The following is a 17,687-nucleotide window of genomic DNA, read 5'->3' as shown; positions in this document are numbered from 1 at the left end:
ACTGGAGACAGGCCCAGGGATGGGAAGAGATACTGTTACACAGAAGGCAGGCCCAGAGATCATGGAGGTACTGGTACACTGGAGGCTGGCCCAGATATAGGACACATTGGTGCACTGGAGGCGGGACCAGCGATGGGAGGAGATAATGGTACACTGGAGGTGGGAACAGCGATGGGAGGAGATATTGGTGCACTGGAGGTGGGCCCAGGGATGGGAAGAGATACTGGTACACGGAAGGCAGGCCCAGGGATCGGAGGAGATACTGGTACACTGGAGGCTGGCCCACCAATGGGAGGGGATATTGGTACACTGGAGGCGGGCCCAGCCATGGGAGGAGATATTGATGCAGTGGAGGCGGGCCCAGCTATGGGAGGAGATATTGGTGCACTGGAGGCGGGCCCAGCCATGGGAGGAGATATTGGTGCAGTGGAGGCGGGCCCAGCGATGGGAGGAGATATTGGTGCACTGGAGACAGGCCCAGGGATGGGAAGAGATACTGTTACACAGAAGGCAGGCCCAGAGATCATGGAGGTACTGGTACACTGGAGGCTGGCCCAGATATAGGACACATTGGTGCACTGGAGGCGGGACCAGCGATGGGAGGAGATAATGGTACACTGGAGGTGGGAACAGCGATGGGAGGAGATATTGGTGCACTGGAGGTGGGCCCAGGGATGGGAAGAGATACTGGTACACGGAAGGCAGGCCCAGGGATCGGAGGAGATACTGGTACACTGGAGGCTGGCCCACCAATGGGAGGGGATATTGGTACACTGGAGGCGGGCCCAGGGATGGAAGGAGATATTGGTACACTGGGCCCACTTCCAGTGCACCAGACCTGGTAATTAGCATATTACAAAAAAACATCTGTATTTGCAGAAATCTGCAAAAATTCTATCAGCATATGTGCTTATAGATTCACTTTAAACATTTTTTTTATTTATTACGCTCAGCAAGGCTAGACTGGGACTAAAAAGCTGCCCCCGGCGCATAAAGGATCCGTTCAACCCACATAGAACATCTACTACCCCCAATAAAAAAAAAAGATGGAAAATGGCACACAGTGTGCACTATAGTGAATTTTACTGTATTAGATCACACTGCTCAGTACACTCTAAGAAAATAAAGAAAAGGGGTAAAATCTATATAATTTATTTTGGATGTTTTTATTTTGTAGGAATACCCCTTTATTAGTTGGATGTCTGAAATGCACGGGGTATTACAAAGAAGGCAAGCTACCTACCAGTATCAATGAATTGTGGTAGGGTATGCAGGAGAAACCAATGCAAATACAGTGGTACCTTGGTTTAAGAGTAACTTGGTTTAAGAGCGTTTTGGTTTAAGAGCTCACAGATTTTCAAAATTGTGACTTGGTATAAGAGCATTGCTTTGGTGTAAGAGCTCCCTGTACTGGGTGGGAGGGGGAGTGGGGGAGGGGCATGGTCTCCATAGGGGTCTACAGCCCTGTATTCTGACCCAGGAAGTCTCCCTCACCTTCCAAATCATAGCAGATCCACTTCAGGCTGGGGCTTACATCAGGGGACAGGACTGTGGAGGTAATCTCTCCATAGCTGTAACCCCTCTCTCCCCGGACAGAGACTGCTGCATGTATGTGCCCACATCTGCCCTGCTCATTCCTTCATGCTCCCTGCAGTCTCTGTCCGCCCTTGTGTTTCCCATCCTCTCCATTACTGTACAGTAACTTATAATATCACAGATTCTGCTGTTTCTGAATGTTTGTTTCATCTGGTTTACATGTTATTCAGAATAATAAATCATTATTTTTGGGGTGTGGGAATAATTGTCTGCATACCAGTGATTTCTTATGGGAAAATTTGCTTTGGTGTAAGAGTGGATTTGGATTACAAGCGCGGTCCCGGAACGAATTATGCTCCTAATCCAAGGCACCACTATACAGTAAAAACATACAAACCTTGTGGAGATGTTGTCAGGGGCAACTAGATAAATATTATTCTTGTGAAAAATAAAGTACAGTAATTGAGGTATAATTGTCTGACAAATTGTCCATCATGGCTCCCGACCCTGTCAATCACAGAGCTTAAGTTAACTGTGTGCGCTTCTGATTACCTGATTAGCATGTACAGTTAATAGGCCAGCATCGGCGGGCGGTGCCCGGGTACTGCCACTGGCCTGGGCTGCCAAGCTTTGCATCTGGAATTTCTGACATTTTCCAGATGTAAATCTGGAGCTGTTTGGAATTCCACATCCCCCCATTGGGTTCTATGGGGCATCCTTTATGTCCTATAATGTCTGTACCTATTTTCTGACACGGACACCTTTCAGGAAAAATCCTGAAAGGTGTCCATGCCCTATAGAACCCTATGGGTCAGGAACACTGTCTGGATTTCCTGATAAGAAACATTTTCCTGAAGTATGAAGAGGGCCTGACTTTTTTTTTTTCATGCAGCAAAAAGACTGGACTTACATCTGGAGTGAACAAAAACACAATTCCATTTACTGCACCCTTCAATGTGAGGCCTCTAATGAGGAAAATAGTGAGGACCACATAGGGAAGCGTTGAAGTTATATAAACTGCCTGAAAAAGAAGAGAAATTAGGTTATAAAACAGAATATAAAACACGTGCCTAGTGCAAACCTGACAGAAAGGCAAAGTGTTTGTGCCTCACTTGCCGGGTGACTGGTCAGATGGGCGTGGCCTGGTGTGAAGGGGGTGTGCCCTCCCTGCACCAAATTTACTATCATTTTTGTCTGTGTGCAAACATGCTCAGTGCAGTTTTTACTGTGTTATTACTACCAATCGACACAGTTTTGCAATACAATTATTAGCAGCACCATTTTGACAGGCATTTTTAGGTGCTTGTCTTAAAGAGGTACTCCGCATTTTTTTTCCCCCCTACCAAAGCAACTGGTTTCAGAAAGTTATATAGATTTGTAATTTACCTCTAATTAAAAATCTCCAGTCTTCCAGTACTTATCAGCTGCTGTATGTCCTGCAGGAAGTGGTGTATTCTCTCCAGTCTGACACAGTGCTCTCTGCTGCCACCTCTGTCCATGTCAGGAACTGTCCAGAGCAGGAGAGGTTTTCTATGGGGATTTGCTACTGCTCTGGACAGTTCCTGACATGGACAGAGATGGCAGCAGAGAGCACTGTGTCAGACTGGAAAGAATACACCACTTCCTGCAGGACATACAGCAGCTGATAAGTACTGGAATACTGGAGATTTTCAAATAGAAGTAATTTACAAATCTGTATCACTTTTCAACATCAGTTTATTTATTTATTTTCTCTCCAGAGTACCCCTTTAACTTGGGATGATCATAAATATAGCTTATTACTGTATTTGTTTTTTGGGGATTATATATATTTTTTAATACAAACCAAATACCTTTCCAGTTGTTGCAATCCCCCTGATGATGCAGACGTATAGTACACCCCAGGCACAAGCCATGCAGACCACTAGCCACCACTGAAGGCTGCCGGAATCATCAATAGATTTGGAGATATTCAGGGTCTCTCTGTACCAGAAATAATCCACAGGAGTGCTCCTCGCACACTCCGATTCCACACCTAAAACTGGGATAAGAGGTTTTACAGTGTGCAAAGGAAATGCTACAGCTCACATAGAGAATGGCGCTAGAAGTGACAACATCTGTACATTACACCTGGGTTAGACATTGATGACCCTACAGAAACTCTGCAATCATTACGCTCAGATGTTCACCCAGCTGTCTATGAACCAAACTCTCAAATAACCAAACAATATTTATAGAAGACTTAGGAAATCCCCTTGTAACTTAGAATTCACATTTTCTAATGAATCGTATAAAGATAACTGCCTTAAAGGGGCACTCTGCAGATTAAAAAAAAGTCAGCAGAAAAATGACTTCTATTTGAGGGTATGTGCACACAGCCTGTGTCATAGACTCCATTCTATGGTCAGGCAGATTCTGCCATCCGCTCGAAGCATGGACGGGTTCATTCTTCAGGCGGACAGCGGAATCTGCCTGACCATAGAATGGGTCTTCTGTGATACAAGATAAATAGTGACTGTTGAGAGACAGACTTGCGTTCACCAGATCTGTACTGATAGGTACTGAGGTAGAGAATGAAATAGCAGTGCTGACTTGGTTGTGTGCTGAGAAGAGTAGAGAGTTCAGAGTAGTAGAGAGGAGTTTGTCTTGAGAGCCCAAATGTAGTACTGTGCTCTGCTGGAACCTTAGTAGAAGAAGAATACTTGAGAAGTGAATACTTGAAAGAAGAAGAATACTTGTGCCCGTGTTTCGACCTTTGTCGCTATACCACCTTTTGCCCTGCAGTGTCAGGGTACCCGTCCTATCAGGGTGACACAAGCCCCATTCCTAGTCTTAGTTGAGCAAAGTGTCCGAAATTTTCCGGTGTCACCTGTGCTGCGAGATAGAGTACATAGGCTCTTGGCTGCTTTGCTCTATCCAGATCAGTTCCTCTGCTTTAGGATACTGTCTTGCACTTTTATAGATGGGTTGGGGTGTTCTCTAATTTGTCCTCTCTTTAGGTGTTTAGCACTGCATTGTTAGAAGTGTTGCTTTAGAAAAGAAAGTCTCTGTGTTATCCATAAGTGTCAGTATACTACAGCTGGTCCATCCCGGACAGGGAACCTTGCAGAGCCAGGCTCCTGGCTAAGCTCAGCAGGGATGCCTGATTTGTGTGTCTTGCTCCACTGAGAAACAAAGAAGAACTGAACTACACTTCCTTTCCCCATGTGACTACTTCCTATAAGGTGTATGTAACAGCTCCTGTGAGTGGTGGAGAAGAGAGTGTAAGAAGAAAGGAGGATAGAGATAGGTATAAGGAAACAGTCTCTCTCTTTGGTGTACAGGATAATAAGATACAATACCGTAACAATTACATGACTACAGCTGTGCTATGCATATATATATATATATATATATATATATATATATATATATATATATATATTACTTTTGAAGTACCAGGCTTTTGCGAGGGGTGTTCAAAACAGAAACACCCGTGGTGGCATACCACACTAACAAAACCTGTCACCTAGGCCAAACTAACCATTCCCCTTAGTATAACTTACTACACATATCCCTTCCTGCCGGTCCTGCTCAAGATGCTGGGAAAATGCAGCTGCTCTGGGGTGAACTACCACAATATCAGCCATAGTGGCTGTTATGGGGCCCGCCACATCAAGCCCCGTTGCCCATTTTTGCAATACACTGGCCTGCCTGAGCCATCATCATCTGCAGCACCCTGTACCTAAGTGGCCTCCTGGGTTCTGCAAATGTTCCTCTGGCTCAGTTCACACTGAGCAAAAATGGCGGAATTCCACTGCAGAGCTCTCTGCTGCGGAATCCCACCGTGCTTAGTGTCCTGCAGTGAGTGAATGGGAGGGCGCGCACACGTCCACTCCCGCCGCTCTCCGCTTAAAGAATTGACGTGTCATTTCTTTAAGCGGTGAACATCGTTCATCGTGGTTCTCAAATTGTCGTTGGTCATTCGCTGAAAATGGGCTACAGGATATTTGGCAAGCAACTTGATGAGAAGGCTGCAACTGTTAGTGCAATGGTTAGCCTCATGGTTTATTGTTAGTAACACACTACACCGTCATGGATTAAAATCCTGCAGGACACGCAAGTTCCCATGGCTCACACCAGCACAGGTTCAGCGAGATAGAGTTCCTAGGCTCTCAGCAACTTTGCTCTATCCGGATCAGTTCCTAGCTTTTTTTTAGCTTTAGTGGATACTGTCCTGGATTGTGACTCTCCTAGTCCATGGTGTGGGTTGAGGTTATCTCTGACTTGTCCTCTCCTGTGAAGGGTTTAATACTGCATCATGTTATGTAGAGTAAACTGAGGAGAAACTGTTAGCTGCATCTTGTCTTGCTTCCTACTAATACAGAAACCTGACTAAGACTGACCCTTTAGGGTAGGGGGACCTGGCAGGACCACTGTAGGGAGCTTTCTAGCTTGCGTCCTTCCCCTACAACGTCCAACACGTCCAACATCCAAACAAAAGACTCCAGCACTTCATCTACCCATGTGACTTCCTATCCCCAGCGTATCTAAGGTGGGATGTGAATGGGTGAAGAGTGCGTTAGAAGAAGTAAAGTGAGAGATAATAGGATAGAAGAAGAAGACATTCCCATACGTTCACAGATCCATGTGACATACAAATAAACAATAACCCTTTCCATACTTCAGACGTGCAGCATCTGAGTACACATACCTATAACAGCAACATCTAGTGGCGAAACTTTATCACTACTTCACCACCACTGACTCACATTAAGTACAGGCTTTTACGGAAGATTGATGGCGCCATGTATATGTCAGGGCCCAGGGAACAGAGAGACACAGGACAAGTGGGCCCTAAGGCTGACAACTCCCACGCTGTCCCTACCTACTTGCAGTGCAGGTCCTAAACGACCGTCCGCAACTGGGCATTGTGCAAACACAAAACAAGATAGAACAGACGAACAAGGTACAATGACAGTAGACAAGGCAAAGTCACAATGACACACAGGAGGACAGGAACAAGAAGGCAGCAAGGAACATTGAACCAAACAAATGGAGGACGAAAGCCAGAGATGCAACAAGGTAAACGGAGAAACAAAAGCCAGAGATAGAAGCAGGGTGAACTAAGGACTAAGCAAGGTAAACTGAGGACTAAGCGAGGCACAGAACCAAAAGACAAAGACTGACAAGAATCAAGCAAAGGGATGAGGAAACCAGGAATACAGACTATAAGACAAAGGCTGGATCTAGCTGACAGACAAGCTGCACAAAACTATCAAGAGCCCAGAGTGAAGGGAGAGACCAAGCTATAAGGGAACAGAAGTCCCGGACTCCAAGCTGATAGGAAGAGCTGGAGAAACACACAAGAGAAGCACAGAAAGCAAGAGGTGAAGAGACCTGTCAATCAGAACACAGCACAGACAATTAGTGAATAGACCACAGCAAGGAAAGTGCAGGGAGAACTAAGAAAACATGGACCGGATCACAGAAGACATAAGCAAGGAACATAGTAAAACCAGGAACGGACTTAATGCCAAAAGCGCAGTCTTTGGCACACACGTCGGATTTTCACCGCAGAGGGTGGCACTGATGTCTTTTCAGGCACAATCACGACAGTATAGTGAGATTTTGGCCAACAACCTCCCTTCCTTAGTAAGAGCAGTGAAGATGGGTGGTCCAGCTGACAATGACCCACAGCCATGACAACTAAGGAGGACACCCACAGCGGGGACAACTAAGGAGGAAACACACAGCCAGGACAACTAAGGAGGAAACCCACAGCCGGGACAACTAAGGAGGAAACACACAGCCGGGACAACTAAGGAGGAAACACACAGCCGGGACAACTAAGGAGGAAACCCACAGCCGGGACAACTAAGGAGGAAACACACAGCCGGGACAACTAAGGAGGAAACACACAGCCGGGACAACTAAGGAGGAAACACACAGCCGGGACAACTAAGGAGGAAACCCACAGCCGGGACAACTAAGGAGGAAACACACAGCCGGGACAACTAAGGAGGAGACACACAGGACAACTAAGGAGTAAACCCACAGCCAGGAAAACTAAGGAAGAAACACACAGCCGGGACAACTAAGAAGGAAACACACAGCCGGGACAACTAAGGAGGAAACACACAGCCGGGACAACTAAGGAGGAAACCCACAGCCGGGACAACTAAGAAGGAAACACACAGGACAACTAAGGAGGAACACACACAGTTGGGACAACTAAGGAGGAAACACACAGCCGGGACAACTAAGGAGGAAACCCACAGCCGGGACAACTAAGGAGAAAACACACAGCCGGGACAACTAAGGAGTAAACCCACAGCCGGGACAACTAAGGAGGAGACACAGCCGGGACAACTAAGGAGGAAACCCACAGCCGGGACAACTAAGGAGGAGACACAGCCGGGACAACTAAGGAGGAGACACACAACCGGGACAACTAAGGAGGAAACACACAGCCGGGACAACTATGGAGGAAACCCACAGCCGGGACAACTAAGGAGGAGACACAGCCGGGACAACTAAGGAGGAGACACACAACCGGGACAACTAAGGAGGAGACACACAGCAGGGACAACTAAGGAGGAAACACACAGGACAACTAAGGAGGAAACACACAGCCGGGACAACTAAGGAGGAAACACACAGCCGGGACAACTAAGGAGGAAACACACAGCCGGGACAACTATGGAGGAAACCCACATCCGGGACAACTAAGGAGGAGACACAGCCGGGACAACTAAGGAGGAGACACACAACCGGGACAACTAAGGAGGAGACACACAGCAGGGACAACTAAGGAGGAAACACACAGGACAACTAAGGAGGAAACACACAGCCGGGACAACTAAGGAGGAAACACAGGGACAACTAAGGAGGAAACACACAGCCGGGACAACTAAGGAGGAAACACACAGCCGGGACAACTAAGGAGGAAACACACAGCCAGGACAACTAAGGAGCGGCTCCGGAAGAATCATTTCCATCTCCTGAAGAAGGCTAGCAAGTCTCCACACCTGACCCCAATAGAAAATCTTTGGAGGGAGCTGAGACTTATGGTCCTTTCAGAGTGAGCGATAATTCGCCTGATCGTACAATTAACGTTTTTGAATGAACAATGTGTTTTTTATAACGATCAGCGTTTAGACGGAACGATACATCGTATGGAAAAATCGTTTTCACACAGGTGAAATCGTTAAAAGACTGTTTACACGAAGCGATCTGCAAATTTTTTGCGAACGATCAACGACGATTTGAGAACATGTTGAAAGGTCAAAATGAACGATTTCTCGCTCGTCGCTTGATCGTTCGCAGTGTTTACACGGAACGATTATCGCTCAAATGAGATCATTATTGTGCAAATTCGAACGATAATCGTTCCGTCTAAAAGGACCATTATTGTTGCCCAGTGACAGCCCCGAAACCTGAAATATTTGGAGAAGATGTGTATGGAGGAGGGGGACACAATCCTTGCTGCAGTGTCTGCAAACCTGGTCAAGAAGTACAGGAAACGTCCGATCTCTGTAACTGAAACAAAGGATTCTGGACCAGATTTTAAATTCAGTTTTTTTCTATTGTATCAAATACTTATTTCATGTAATAAAATGCAGAATAATTATATATAAATTCTACAATGTGATAATCTGGAATGTTCTATAGATTCTGTCTCTTACAGGTGAAGTTACCTGCCCTACACATTACACACCTCTCCATTCTATGCGAGCTGCGAAATCCGCAGCGGGTTTTCCATTGGGACTCCGTAGTGTGCATAAGTGGGAAAACATGTAGAATCAGCAGTGTATCACATACTTATTTCCCTGCTGTATATACTTAACAATTAATTTTATATAAAGTTTTTTAAACTGCACAAACCCCTGTGCTTTACCTGTTTGGTTGTAAGATAACGGGCACTGACTCCACGGCAGAGGTTCTTGGAAGGAGTTGAAAAGGTACCACATGATCCATGCAATAATGGTGTTATAATACAAGCAAATGAGGAAAGAGACCAACATTGATGCCACGCCTACAAAGGAAAATGACTATTACATCTTTTATAAGAAAATCAATATTTAGGAACCACAATTAATGTTAATAATAGTGATTATAAGTATGTATTCAGCGTATGTGTATTCTGCAGCACAAAGCTTTTGTTGCAGATTTGCAGGGGATCTTAAAGGGGTAATCAGCAGATATCAGAAAGTTATGAAGATATGTAAATAACTTATATTTAAAAATCTCAAGTCTTCCAGTACTTATTAGCTGCTGTATGTCCTGTAGGAAGTGGTGTATTCTTTCCAGTCTGACACAGTGCTCTCTGCTGCCACCTCTGTCCATGTCAGGAACTGTCCAGAACAGTAGTAAATCTCCATAGAAAACCTCTCCTGCTCTGGACAGTTCCTGGCATGGACAGAGGTGGCAGCAGAGAGCACTGTGTCAGACTGGAAAGAATACAAATTTAAAAATACATCCGTTATTATGAAAGACGGACGTCATTTTTACATAGTGTGAACCTAGCCATAGGACTGACTTTAAAGGGAAATTGTTGGCAGGTTAGAACCTGCTGATTAATCCCTATAGTGCTGAGGATGAAGGGAAGTTTCTTACATTCATCCTCAGCGCTGTTTCTGGGCTATAAGGAGTTATGGGTTATCCAGTGCTACAAAAACATGGCCACTTTTGCACCGCTCTTGTCTCCAGATTGGGTGGGGTTTGAAACTCAGTTCCATTAAAGTAAATGGAGCTTAATTGCAAACCGCACCTGATCTGGAGACAAGAGCGGTGCAAAAGTGGCCATGTTTTTGTAGCGCTGGATAACCCCTTTAATGTTTATGTTTATTTGGCATCTTGGGCTGGGGTCCGGACTGTCCCGCTCTGCTGATATTCATTAGAAGGGGCGGGCCAGCCAGGGGATGGAAGTCCCGCCCCCAGTGCACCAAAATGCCTAATTAGCATAAAGATTTAAATCCTGACGTCACGGACATGGCGCAGAGGATAAAAGTAAGAAACTTGCCTTCATCCTCAGCGCCCCGTGTGCTATAGGGACACATCAGCAGGTTGGATCCCCTTTAATTTAGCAGGAATAAAACATACCGACTCCCTTCAGTGATGGATGAATAGCGCTCCAGACTCCCACGCTTCCTTTTCTCAGCCGCTGTCCTATCGCTAATTCCAGGTGTAGCAGCGGGATTCCTTCCACCACCACCAGTATAAGGAAGGGGATCATAAACGCTCCTGAAAAGAAAGATGCATCCATGTTGTAGTGTTTCGCTCTTGATTGTCTCGCACTTCATGTACCTTTCTCCTGGCCGGTGTTCTTCAGTTGTGAGCGGGGAGGAGTTTGTCATAGATGATGCTGGGGGAGGGGTGTAGGGGAGGGGTTGTGTATTAACAGAGGATCTTGCCACTGATCTGGAAGTGACCCGTCTTAACTAACAATTCCTTCCATACTTGCTATTATCTATTCAGACTCCTTTCCTCAGTTCTCAGATGCTGCTTTCTGCTGAAGACACAATAATCTGTGTGTGAGCTTTTCTCTGTCTCCCCCTCCGTTCCGAGATGGTTGATGTAATCAAGTCCCTGGCAGGCTGTATCTGCAACATTGTAGCTCCTTTATAATGTTGGGAGGGTTGATCACAGTGAGTTCATCAGCAACTTGACCTCAGATTAACCCTCCCAGCATTACAAAGAAGCTAAAATGTTGCAGATACAGCCATTAAGGGACTTGTTTACATCAGCTGTCTCAGAAGGGAGGGGGGAGGAGGGGGAGACAGAGAAAAAAAGCTCACACACCGATTTTGTGTCTTCAGCAGAACTGGGGGAAGGAGACTGAATAGATAATAACAAGTGTGGAATTCATTGTTAGTCTCACCATGGGCAGCTATATATCAGAAGTTATGTTTGAGTGCAATACTCTTTTATATGTACCAGGGAGCAGGGCCGTATTTGCCGCTAGGCACCCGTGGTCCGGTGCCTAGGGCGGCGCCCTGCAGGGGGCGGCACTTACAGGGATCAAAATATATATTTTTTAATAAAAAAAATATTTTTAACCCCCGCCGCCCTAGGTACCGGACCGCGGGTGCCTTGTCCGCGGTGGGGGGGTGCGACACCGCCGCTGCCGCCAAAGTTGTGCAGCCCCGGGGCATCCGGGGTGAGCTCCTTCCGGCACACGCTGCCTCTATCTCAGGCCAGCAGCTCACCCCAGCAGCCCCGCAGTGCCCGAACTTCTTCCTGTTCGGCGCGATGACGTCACGAGCGCTGCAGCAGGAAGAAGTTCGGGCACTGCGGGGCTGCACGGGTGAGCTGCCGGCCTGAGATAGAGGCAGGGTGTGCCGGAAGGAGCTCACCCCGGACGCCCCGAAGCTGCTTTGGGGGGACCTGACCGGTCTGCCTCTGCCCCCGGCTGTTCCCTCTTCCCCTCCACAGCTCCTCCCCATGCCTGTGCCCCCATCTGCTCCCCCTGCTTGTGCCCCCATCTGCTCCCCCTGCCTGTGCCCCCCATCTGCTCCCCCTGCCCCCATCTGCTCCCCCTGCCCCCATCTGCTCCCCCTGCCTGTGCCCCCCATCTGCTCCCCCTGCCCCCATCTGCTCCCCCTGCCTGTGCCCCCCATCTGCTCCCCCTGCCTGTGCCCCCCCTGCCCCCATCTGCTCCCCCTGCCTGTGCCCCCCATCTGCTCCCCCTGCCCCCATCTGCTCCCCCTGCCTGTGCCCCCCATCTGCTCCCTCTGCCCCATCTGCTCCCCCTGCCTGTGCCCCCCATCTGCTCCCCCTGCCTCCATCTGCCCCCCCCCCCTGCCTGTGCCCCCCATCTGCTCCCCCTTCCCCCATCTGCTCCCCCTGCCTGTGCCCCCCATCTGCTCCCCCTGCCCCAATCTGCTCCCCCTGCCTGTGCCCCCCATCTGCTCCCCCTGCCCCCATCTGCTCCCCCTGCCCCCATCTGCCCCCCCCTGCCTGTGCCCCCCATCTGCTCCCCCTGCCCCCATCTACTCCCCCTGCCTGTGCCCCCCATCTGCTCCCCCTGCCCCCATCTGCTCCCCCTGCCTGTGCCCCCCATCTGCTCCCCCTGCCCCAATCTGCTCCCCCTGCCTGTGCCCCCCATCTGCTCCCCCTGCCCCCATCTGCCCCCTTTGCCTGTGCCCCCATCTGCTCCCCCTGCCCTCATCTGCCCCCTTTGCCTGTGCCCCCCATCTGCCCCCCCTGCCTTCATCTGCCCCCTTTGCCTGTGCCCCCCATCTGCTCCCCCTGCCCCCATCTGCTCCCCCTGCCTGTGCCCCCCATCTGCTCCCCCTGCCCCAATCTGCTCCCCCTGCCTGTGCCCCCCATCTGCTCCCCCTGCCCCCATCTGCCCCCTTTGCCTGTGCCCCCATCTGCTCCCCCTGCCCTCATCTGCCCCCTTTGCCTGTGCCCCCCATCTGCCCCCCCTGCCTTCATCTGCCCCCTTTGCCTGTGCCCCCCATCTGCTCCCCCTGCCCCCATCTGCTCCCCCTGCCTGTGCCCCCAGCTGCTCCTCTGCTTCCCAGTTGCTCCCTCTTCTCCCCTTGTCCCCCCAGCTTCTCCCCTGCCACCCCAGCTGCCCCCATCCTCTCCCTGCCACCCCAGCGGCTCCCCCTGCCCCCTCAGATGCTCCCCCTGCCTCCCCAGATTCTCGCCCTGCCCCTGCCACCCCCAGCTGCTCCCCTTTCCGTCACCCCTGCTGCTTCCCCCCTGTCACCCCAGCTTTTCCCCCCTGTCTCCCCCAGCTGCCTCCCTTCCCCAGTCCCCCCCCCCAGCTGCCTTCCTTCCTCAGCCCCCCCCAGCTGCCTCCCTTCCCCTGTCACCCCCAGCTGCCTCCCTTCCTCAGCCCCCCCCAGCTGCCTCCCTTCCTCAGCCCCCCCCAGCTGCCTCCCTTCCTCAGCCCCCCCCCCAGCTGCCTCCCTTCCCCTGTCACCCCAGCTGCCTCCCTTCCCCAGCCCCCCTCAGCTGCCTCCCTTCACCAGTCACCCCCAGCTGCCTCCCTTCCCCAGTCACCCCCAGCTGCCTCCCTTCCCCAGTCACCCCCAGCTGCCTCCCTTCCCCAGTCACCCCCAGCTGCCTCCCTTCCCCAGTCACCCCCAGCTGCCTCCCTTACTCAGCCCCCCCAGCTGCCTCCCTTCCCCAGTCACCCCCAGCTGCCTCCCTTCCCCAGTCACCCCCAGCTGCCTCCCTTCCCCAGTCACCCCCAGCTGCCTCCCTTCCCCAGTCACCCCCAGCTGCCTCCCTTCCCCAGTCACCCCCAGCTGCCCGCCTGCAGATGAGTTGTGGTCAGAGAAGTCTTCATGATGGTTGCGCCAGATGGAGAAGAAAGCAAAAAGTGAGCAACGGCAATGGGAGAAGACGTCACCTGTGAGTCATTAGTAACTGCACTGTAAACACTTCTATAGTGTGCAGAGCCTGTGTACCATTGGGGTCTAAATGGGTCAGTGTATGGTTTGCGGTAGTGTACTGACACAGCCCCGCGTACACTACAGTACACTAGCACAAACTTTTAAACTAGAATCAAACTACAACAGCTGCAGGCACTACAACTCCCAGCATATGCTGAGGGCTGCAGACTGTCGGTACATGCTGGGAGTTGTAGTGCCTGCAGCTGTTGTAGTTGGGCCCTAGGTAGCATATAAGAATATATAGATCAGTGGGGGCTCAGTGCAGGGAAGTGACCCCAGAATATCACTAATATGGTAGGGGGAGATGTTTTTGTTCTATCCCCTATTAGTGATGTTCTGGGGCCACTTCCCTGCACTGAGCCCCCACTGATCTATATATTCTTATATGCCACCTAGGGCCCAACTACAACAGCTGCAGGCACTACAACTCCCAGCATGTACCGACAGTCTGCAGCCCTCAGCAAATGCTGGGAGTTGTAGTGCCTGCAGCTGTTGTAGTTGGGTCCTATACACTGGATGCTTTGTGGCATATAAGAATACATAGATCTGTGGGGGTTCAGTGCAGGGAAGTGACCCCAGAACATCACTTATAGGGGATAGAACAAAAACATCTCCCCCTACCATATTAGTGATATTCTGGGGTCACTTCCCTGCACTGAGCCCCCACAGATCTCTGTATTCTGATCTCCCACAAAGCATCCAGTGTATGATGCACCTAGGACCCAACTACAACAGCTACAGGAACTAGAACTCCCAGCATGTACTGATAGTCTGCAGCCCTCAGGATATGCTGGGAGTTGTAGTACAGCGTAGACAGATGTATTGCTGGACCTTCAGGGCTGATGGTTGTCACCCACAGATTGCAGCCTCCAGGAGTCTCAGCACACAGTGATTTATTACAGGGTTGTCCTCTCAGAGACTACAACTCCCAGCATAGCCGGAGAGCTGTATAAATGTAGGGATTTGTCACAAATACAGATGAATTCAGGAAAGGAGCGGGTCAGCATGTCGGGTCTCACTGGTTCTATATTGGTGGGCCCCAGGTGCCCCAGTCCCACACTGGACAGAAGCGGCCCCCGAACTAAGACGTCCCCGGCCTCCTTCCTTCCTCCATCACGTCTGTTTGATGAGAATAGCGGGCATCAAGCAGAGCGGCACCCAAGTGCCAGGGTATATACCATGCATGTAACCAGCCGGGGGGGGGTGCGCCTCAGCAAGCAAGGTGCCTAGGGCAGCATGAACTCTAAATACAGGCCTGCCAGGGAGGACTGTGCTCGGATATGTCCCCTCTGGCCTTCCTGGCAGGCTGTATCACAGTGTGTCCTCTCAGATTAAATATAAAACTACTACTACTACTACTATAAAACATTTACCATTATATCTTTGCACACTAACACCTTTCTCATTAGTTTTCACTCTGTTAGCTGTGCGCTCAACTCCTCGGCCGGCCAGAACATCTGAGCTGTCCACTACATAGATTCTAATGGAGCGAGTGAGTCTGATCTGATTGACATTTGTATCTCAGGATCGGGTCTCAGAAGTAAAACCCAGTGTGATCAGTAGCTTCTAACATGTCTGCAAGTGACGGTACAACTATAACCAGCAATGATCAAACCAACCTGAGTATAAGTAATACTTTCACCTTGATCGTCCATACACATATATTACCCAATTATATAATGTTTTGCCAACTGCACCTAAGTGCTGAAGCATGACTGTCTCCTGTACACAATGTACTGGATGGAATCTTGGTGCACTATGCACCCTGTATTCTTTGCTCTATGCCAAACTCCTGTATATTGGCCTTGTATGAAAATTAATGAGACAAGGACTACTGTGATTGTGACCATCTGTACACCGCTGCAGAATGTCAGTGCTATATTATATAACTAACAGTAATACATGCTGCATCTGGTGTCCCAGTGTTCCTATGGAGAGTACTATAGAGAAATTAGAATCAGGGAATATATACATGTAGTCCAGCAAGTAAGTATCAAGACTTAAAGGGATAGTTCACCCCCAAAAATTCTTTTAAATCAACTGGTGCCAGAAAGTACCAGAGATTTGTAATTTACTAGTAAAAACAAACAAACTCCAGTCTTCCAGTCCAGTTCAGCTGGTTTATGTCCTGCAGGAAGTGGTGTATTCTTCCTAACTGTAACTTCTCTCTCCCCGGACAGAGTGCTGCATTTATGTGCCCACATATATCCTGCTCAATCCTTCATGCTCCTGGTCTCTGTCTGCCCTTATGTTTCCTATCACCTCCATTCCTATAATGTGCCTGCACGTACACTCAGCTATAATGCTGCTGCTATAATGTGCCTGCACTTACACACAGCTATACACACTGCTGCTATAATGTGCCTGCACTTACACTCAGCTATACACACTGCTGCTATAATGTGCCTGCACTTACACTCAGCAATACACACTGCTGCTATAATGTGCCTGCACTTACACTCAGCTATACACACTGCTGCTATAATGTGCCTGCACTTACACATAGCTATACACACTGCAGCTTTAATGTTCCTGCACTTACACTCAGCTATACACACTGCTACTATAATGTGCCTGCACTTACACACAGCTATACACACTGCTGCTGTAATGTGCCTGCACTTACACTCAGCTATACACACTGCTGCTATAATGTGCCTGCATTTACACTCAGCCATTCACACTGCTGTATAGAAAAGTTTCTGTCACTGTCCTCCTGCACAGCTCTGTGATTATCACTTCCTGATTGGTCCATGCTGAACACACCCCTTCCCCATTGCTGTCATGTGACCACACAGACCTCTGGCAGCAGCCCTGCTTCTCTATTCTAGCCTGTTGTACTACGCTACTGCATTATAGAGATCTGCAGTTCCATTCTCTATCTACAAACTGCTGCTGTGTTATCAGGTTTATGCTCTTACTATACATTATACTCCACATGCTGATTGCTATACTGTACAGTAACTTATAATATCACATATTCAGCTGTTCTACATGTTATTCAGAACGAAAAAATCATTATTTTGGGGGTGTGGAACCAATTGTCTGCATTTCAGTGATTTCTTATAGGAAAATTTGCTTTGGTTTAAGAGTGATTTGGATTACAAGAACGAATTATGCTCACAATCCAAGGAGTGTATATTCACCAGTGTATACTCATCTTTTATATTGCAATGTACATATACACATATATCCATCTGTGCAGTCAGCAGTAATTTCATAGGCTCTAGCACATACCTCCTCCATGGCTTTGGCAAAGGTAAGGAAATCTCCACACAGTCCCCAGTCCTACACAGAAGCCTATACAGGTCAGCATATACTGCACTTTGTTGTCCCATTTTGGCCGATCTCCTGCTTCTTCTTTCTCTAGGGCTTCCAGTTGCTCATAGGTTTGTATCCTGTCCTCAAGTCCTGGGTTTGGTAGTACAAGTCTGACCATACTGCGGAGCTTATCACTTAGTTATTACATATAGGGATGAAAAACGGAGAACCCGGCAGCTTGATGGAAGATGGAAGTGATGACTGTCAGGACCTGCAAGGGGTATTTATAGTAAACCTTTGGCACTCATCTCAGGAGGGCACCGCTGTAGAGAGCTCTTCTTCTAATTATTAATGTCTTATCTGCCAATGCTTCACCGAGTACAGAATAAACCACCAGACAACCCGCCTGCACTTGGAAGGGTGCTGATTTTTATTGCCCCTCTGAATCGTTTTGCTGTTGCTTGTGTAAACCATTATGTAACTTGTGTACTGCATCCTGGAAGGTAATAGTTAATGTTA

The 17,687-nt window shown here is 48.8% G+C and overlaps 1 protein-coding gene across 1 annotated transcript in view; it reads right to left on the bottom strand.

Moving 5' to 3' along the window:
- LOC138801412 (sodium-dependent neutral amino acid transporter B(0)AT1-like) overlaps positions 1 to 17,687 on the bottom strand; it is a 31,523-nt gene that overhangs the window by 12,483 nt on the left and 1,353 nt on the right. Inside the window, exons 2-6 of the mRNA XM_069984207.1 lie at positions 17,145 to 17,664; positions 10,600 to 10,740; positions 9,395 to 9,532; positions 3,369 to 3,556; positions 2,447 to 2,557 (exon numbers count right to left, since the gene is read on the bottom strand). Coding sequence (XP_069840308.1) covers positions 2,447 to 2,557; positions 3,369 to 3,556; positions 9,395 to 9,532; positions 10,600 to 10,740; positions 17,145 to 17,346 — 780 coding nt within the window. The 5' untranslated portion in view covers positions 17,347 to 17,664. The remainder of the gene's footprint in view (positions 1 to 2,446; positions 2,558 to 3,368; positions 3,557 to 9,394; positions 9,533 to 10,599; positions 10,741 to 17,144; positions 17,665 to 17,687) is intronic.

This window comes from Dendropsophus ebraccatus, chromosome 9 (genome assembly GCF_027789765.1).
Source record: "Dendropsophus ebraccatus isolate aDenEbr1 chromosome 9, aDenEbr1.pat, whole genome shotgun sequence".
NCBI lineage: Eukaryota > Metazoa > Chordata > Amphibia > Anura > Hylidae > Dendropsophus > Dendropsophus ebraccatus.
This window is presented reverse-complemented; position numbering and strand designations above follow the sequence as displayed.